The sequence below is a fragment of the Cololabis saira genome, chromosome 4, assembly GCF_033807715.1.
Source record: "Cololabis saira isolate AMF1-May2022 chromosome 4, fColSai1.1, whole genome shotgun sequence".
Taxonomy (NCBI): domain Eukaryota; kingdom Metazoa; phylum Chordata; class Actinopteri; order Beloniformes; family Belonidae; genus Cololabis; species Cololabis saira.
Window position 1 is genome coordinate 10,259,856 of NC_084590.1, and position 6,000 is coordinate 10,265,855.

The 6,000-nt window shown below is 44.0% G+C and overlaps 1 protein-coding gene across 1 annotated transcript; it reads left to right on the top strand.

The window, feature by feature from the left end:
* Positions 1–2,558: 2,558 nt before the first annotated feature.
* On the top strand, positions 2,559–5,005 carry LOC133441478 (putative claudin-24). The gene has a single exon (XM_061718806.1). The coding sequence runs from the start codon at positions 2,591–2,593 to the stop codon at positions 3,257–3,259; it is 669 nt and encodes a 222-aa protein (XP_061574790.1). The 5' UTR covers positions 2,559–2,590; the 3' UTR covers positions 3,260–5,005.
* The last annotated feature ends 995 nt before the right edge of the window (positions 5,006–6,000 follow it).

The window sequence follows — 6,000 nt, forward strand, 5'->3', positions numbered from 1 at the left end:
ACCGAGTTGTCTGCAGGACTGTAGAAAGTGTTAGACCGGTCTCTCCTGTGGCTGCAACACTCCCGAGTGGAGGAATCTGATCGTGATGCTTCATGTTTTAAATATGAGTTTATGTTGTTCACACTGTTGTACTTATACAAGAGGTGATCGTAGTATATAATACGCGTGACAGTAAAACGGAACAAGGAACTGTTTTTCATCCCACCAACTTAAGTTCTGATGGTTCTTAAATTACAAACAAGAGAAAAAAGAGTGTAATGATGCACTAGCTGCAGCTGATCCAGAACGCTGCCGCCAGAGTCCTCACAAACACCAGGAAACTGGACCATATTACACCGGTCATGAAATCACTACACTGGCTTCCAGTGAGTCAAAGGATAAAATCTTACTGCTGGTCTACAAAGCACTGAATGGTCTTGGACCAAAATCCATGGTTGATCTGTTAGTTCCTATGAAGCTCCCAGACCCCTGAGCTTCATCTGGATCTGTTAGTTCCTATGAAGCTCCCAGACCCCTGAGCTTCATCTGGATCTGTTAGTTCCTATGAAGCTCCCAGACCCCTGAGCTTCATCTGGATCTGTTAGTTCCTATGAAGCTCCCAGACCCCTGAGCTTCATCTGGATCTGGTTTGTTGTGGTTCCAGAACCAGAACCAATCAAGGTGAGGCAGCGTTCAGTTATTCTGCTCCTCACCGGTGGAACAAACTTCCTGTAGACCTGAGGTCTGCTCCAACTGTAGATCCTTTAAATCAGGATAAAAACATTACTGTTTACTGAAGCGTACTCCTAAATAAATACTTACCTGCTGTACTCTACTGCCCTTACTTTTTAACAACTTGAGCTTATGGAATTATTGTTGTTATAGTTGTTTATTTTTCTCTTGACGTCCTTTTGTCTGTTTCTGGTATTATAACCCCGTAATTTTTGTTTGTTTGTTTGTTTGTTTATGTATTTGAGCACATTGAGTCCATTTTTGTCGGGTGAAATGTGCTATATAAATACATTTGCATTGCCTTTTCTTATCATTTTATTTCATTTTATTTGTTATCTACTGTTCAATTGTGTCTTGCCGCTTATAATGTTCATGTAAAGCACTTTGAGTTACCTTGTGTTGTGCTATATACAAATAAACTTGCCTTGCCTGAAAGACCTCCAGGCCTCAGCTGTGGTTCCTCTGGTCACCTGAAGGTGGCGCCAGCAGCCTCCAGATGACCAGGGACGGCTGCAGACTCCTGCTGGGGGTTTGGTGGGGGTCAAATCAAATCAAACTTTATTTATAAAGCACCTTTCATACATAAAATGCAACACAAAGTGCTTTACATAAAACAAATACAAACATAAAACGTATTAATGCCCTGCCCCCCTCCCCCCTCCCCGCACACACACAGACAGACAAGCACACCACAATTCACCCAGATGTGATGAGGGAAGAAGTCGTAAACGCTGATGAGCCTTCGCTGATCGAGAAAACAGCTTTTAGGACCCGGGTCCAGCAGAACCAGAACTGATCTGGAATCTGATCGGATCTTCTCTAAACCAGTCGTCTTCCACCTTTTTTAGCCCCTTGGATGAGAGAAAAACAGAGCAGGGACAAGCGGGGGGCTTGGAATTCTTATTTTTTCCCTTTTTTTTTTTTTGTGTCAAGTGTCAAGTTTTAAGCCTGGCTTAAAATAACTTTTGAATGTGTTTTATTCTGCTTATATCCCCTTATTAGAATTAGAATGTCTTTATTATCATTTGTACAGGTACAACGAAATTGGATGCTATCTTTAAGGTGCATGGTTTTAAAAAAAAAATAGATATATTAAAACAACAACTATCAAAATAAATACTCTCTAAAAGGACACAAACAGGAAGACAACATACAGGTATTGCACGGTTCGGTCAGTATTGCACATAGAAAAAGTCAGTTTGATTATTTAGCAGTATTGAGTGTAGTTATGGCTCTGGCATAGAAACTGTTCTTTCTTGAGTGTGTTTGTGCGTGATTTCAGTGTCCTGAAACGTCTGCCTGATGGCAACAGTTCAAAGAGTGAGTGTCCGGGGTGAGATGGGTCCTTGATGATCTTCCTGGCTTTCCTGAGACACCGGGTGTTGTAAAGTTCCTCCAGGGAGGGGAGAGTGCAGCCCATTTATTTTCTCAATCATATATATATATATATATATATATATATATATATATTTTTTTTTTTTAAATATTTATTATATATATTATATTATATTATACTATTTATTTTTCCTTTTTTTTTAACTCACAAATTATTTTGGTTAAAATTGGCTTGATGCTGGGTCACGCGTCGCCGTGGAAACCACAGTTTCCTTTTTCTCTCGGAGAACAAAGAACAAACAGATAACATGTAAATCAGGCAGCATACTGCTGGTGGTGGGGGGGCGGCCTCAAACGCCTTCCAGTCTGAGATGTGGGCATGGATCACATCCTGCAGGCCCCGCCACAGCTGGGCCGTTGTTTCCAGCCGACCAATCACAGCGCGAGGTGGGGGGGGGGGGCGCCGCCGGCGGACTGAGCAGCTCTTCTCCTGCAGGGAGAATAACGAGACGCCTGACCGCAGGGACGCCCGACCGTCACCGCCATGGACCCGAGCGTTGGGGGTCTGGAGCTGCCGGGGGTCCTGGTCCTGGTGGGGGCCCTGGTCTGCTCCCTGGCCACCACCCTGATGTCGTCGTGGCTCACGCTGTCCAGCGAGCTTCTCCCCACCGAGATCTTCACGGTGGGGCTGTGGGAGACCTGCGTGGTGCAGGAACTGGGCATGCAGGGCTGCCGGCCCTACGACGGCCTGCTGGGCCTGCCGCCCGACATCCAGCTGGCCCGGATCCTCATGTGCACGGCCCTGGTGGGGGCGCTGCTGGGCCTGGTGCTGGCCATCCCGGGCCTGAACCTGGTCAACTGCCACCGCCGCCCCCGGCCGGAGGACCAGAGCTTCAAGAGGGCCCTGAGGGCGGCGGGGGCCCTGCTGAGCCTGGCGGCCGGGGTCCTGGTCCTGGTGCCTGTGTCCTACATCGCCCACCTGACGGTGCTGCGGTTCTTTGACGAGACGGTTCCGGAGATGGTTCCCCGGTGGGAGTTTGGTGACGCCTTGTTCTGCGGCTGGACGGCGGCGGTGCTGCACCTGGTGGCGGGAGCGTTGCTGCTGGTTTCCTGTCGGCGTCTGCAGCAGAACTGCAACCCAACGGTCCAATTCCCGCTGGCCCAAGGGCACCAGGGACGCCGTACTGCCAGGAGCAGAGCCGAGTACATCTGAGACCAGGTCCTGCTCCAAGACCCAGTCCTGCTCCAAGATCCGGTCCTGCTCTAAGACCACTTCCTGTCAAGTACCACCAGAGCAGGAGGTTCAGACCAGAGGTGTATCATCCAGGTGCCATAAAGTTAAAATCCTGTCCAGCATTTGTTCCAACTAAATACTAAACCAGCTCCTCTGCAGGTAAATGGTAGGTCCTTAGTGAAAACACCTGTTCTAAATGTACAGGCTGATCCAGAAACACAGCAGGGTTTTTACTTTATGGCATCTGGATTAAACACCTCTGCAAAAAACAACCAATTCCCATGTTGCAAACAGCAGAAATTGCTGTAGCATTGTCTACCCATGCTTCTTCAGAGGGTTGGAACAACTGCTGGACAGGATTTTTACTTAATGGCACCTGGATTATACACCTCTGGTTTAGGGCAGAAACCAGGAGGTTCAGACCACGAACCAGGAGACCCAGATCTCTGAACAAATGAAGATACCTGGAAGAAGAAGATGTCTTTTCCACTTTTTAGCTGGGAGGGAATCTGTCAAAAATCCTAAAGATTGTGCACTTGGTGACAAGTTTTTGATATTTGTCATGGTGTTAGGTATGGAGTGGACATAAGGTTTTCAAACAAATTGGTTTGACCCCTAGTGGCCGGTTTGCAGAAAATTCAAAATGGCTCCTGCCGAAAAGACCAAAGGTCATATCTCAGCTTGTCTTAGTCCTAGAATGTGGTATATTGTCACTTTCTCTACTTTTTTGGTGCTAGGAGTTCAATTCTGAGATACATTTCCTATTTCAAGGTCATGTTGAAGGTCAAATTTAATATTCAAGGTCATTTGCACAAAAATCTCCATATCTCTAGAAATAAGTCACATATAAAGATTATATAGGGCTCTAGACCCCTATTTTCACCCCCGAGGAATGCAATTTTCTGTTTATTGGACAGGTCACTATCACTGTGGGTGAGAACAGTGGCCTTCATTCAGGTTTAAGATGAACATAACCTCAGAACTAAGTCACAGTATAAGAATAGGATTTTATTGAAATAACACACATTTTGAATTTTCTGCAAACCGGCCACTAGGGGGGCCGTCCCGATTTATTTGCGGTGGTTTTTGAAAACCTTATGTCAATAACTAACACCATGCCAAATATCAAAAACTTGTCACAAGTGCACGATTTTCATGAATTCCCTCCCAGCTATTTGGCTTTTTGTGAACTTTGGTAGAACGTGGTCTGAGAGCTGCAGCGGACTTGACACCAGACAATATGGTTTCAAGTCCACTGCAGGTCTGCAAGGGGTTTTGGACCTTGTCAGAGTCCCTGAACCCCTGAAGAAGCTTTAAACCCAGTCAGCTGTGGTTCAGATGCACGTTCGGACCTTTCCTCCGAGTCCCATCTCCTCATCGAGGAACTGTGTTGTTGTCTTGCTGTGTGATTCAATCTCGTTGAAGCCAAAGACTAAACCTGCTGCTCCTGCTTCTCTCTCTCATTAAAATGGGATTTAAAGTCGTTTTTACTGTTTTCCTAAAACTCTGTTCCTCCAGCTGAAAGGTAGGACTGATACCATGTATTGATCAGAACATTAAATACTCATTTATGTGTCTATTCAGAAGAAGAGATGTGAATGCTTGCGATTGTTGTGAAGAGGTTTTTTTTTTTTCTCCAGATCATCATGTGTTGAATCAAAGTTATTGATTACAGATTGTAAAGCCTGGCTGCCAAACACCAAAATAAAAAGTGAAATGTTCAGATCAGAGTGTGAAAACTTGACATGACCACTTGTGTGTGGAGGAGGCATGTTCTCCCCATGTAAGCAGGCTAATAACAATACGTTTTATGGGCTTCTTTCTAGCACTCAAGGATGTCACACATAGAAGCAGAATAAGCAAACAAAGAAGAATGTACACATGTGTGTGTGTAGGTGTGTGTGTGTGCCTGTACCGGTATGAACATATGCATGTATAGTATGTAGGATTTGATTTATAGGCACAAAACACATGCATGAGATGAAATGACAACCTAAATTGTTTTTTTCTTTAGCATCTTTTCACTTTCTGTTTTCAGAGCTATCATTATTATTATTATCATTATTATTATTACAGTTATTATTATTATTATTATTATTATTATTATTATTAGTAGTATTATTATTATTATTATTATTATTATTATTATTATTTTGTGTAGCCTCATGATACTTCATTAGTTCTTTTTGCATATTCTATTATATTAAAAGGTGGGCAAGATAAGCTTTATGCCTCAAGCCCAGACCTTTTCAGTCAAAATAATCACCATGTTGACCAAAGAAAAACCTGTAAATGTTTATTATCTTGCTTATTGATTTTAATGCTTATAATTGCATTGTGTGAATGTGTGCGTGTGTGGGTGAATGTCTACAGTGTAAAACGCTTTGGGGTTGTATGAGTACAGCTGGAAAGCGCTATATAAGTGTAAGCCATTTACCATTTACCATGACATAAGATAGAAACAAATTACAGACTGACTGGCCGTAAACAAAACCATAAAATACAGGATGAAAACAGGTTCTAATTAGACGAGGGACAGTAATCAGTGAGAGGAAGCATCTTGAGAGTGGATTAAAGACGGGAAGTTATTGGAAATTATAGCTCAGATGGTAAAGAGTTCAAGAGCCAGCGGTAATGAAGCGGGTGGAGGGAGGAGGGAGGTGGAGGAGGTTCTGGTGATGATGGAGGAGGTTCTGGTGATGGAGGAGGTTCTGGTGGTG

Coding starts and splice junctions, on each gene's coding strand:
- LOC133441478 (XM_061718806.1), top strand. CDS start 2,591: ATGGACCCGAGCGTTGGGGGTCTGGAGCTGCCGGGGGTCCTGGTCCTG.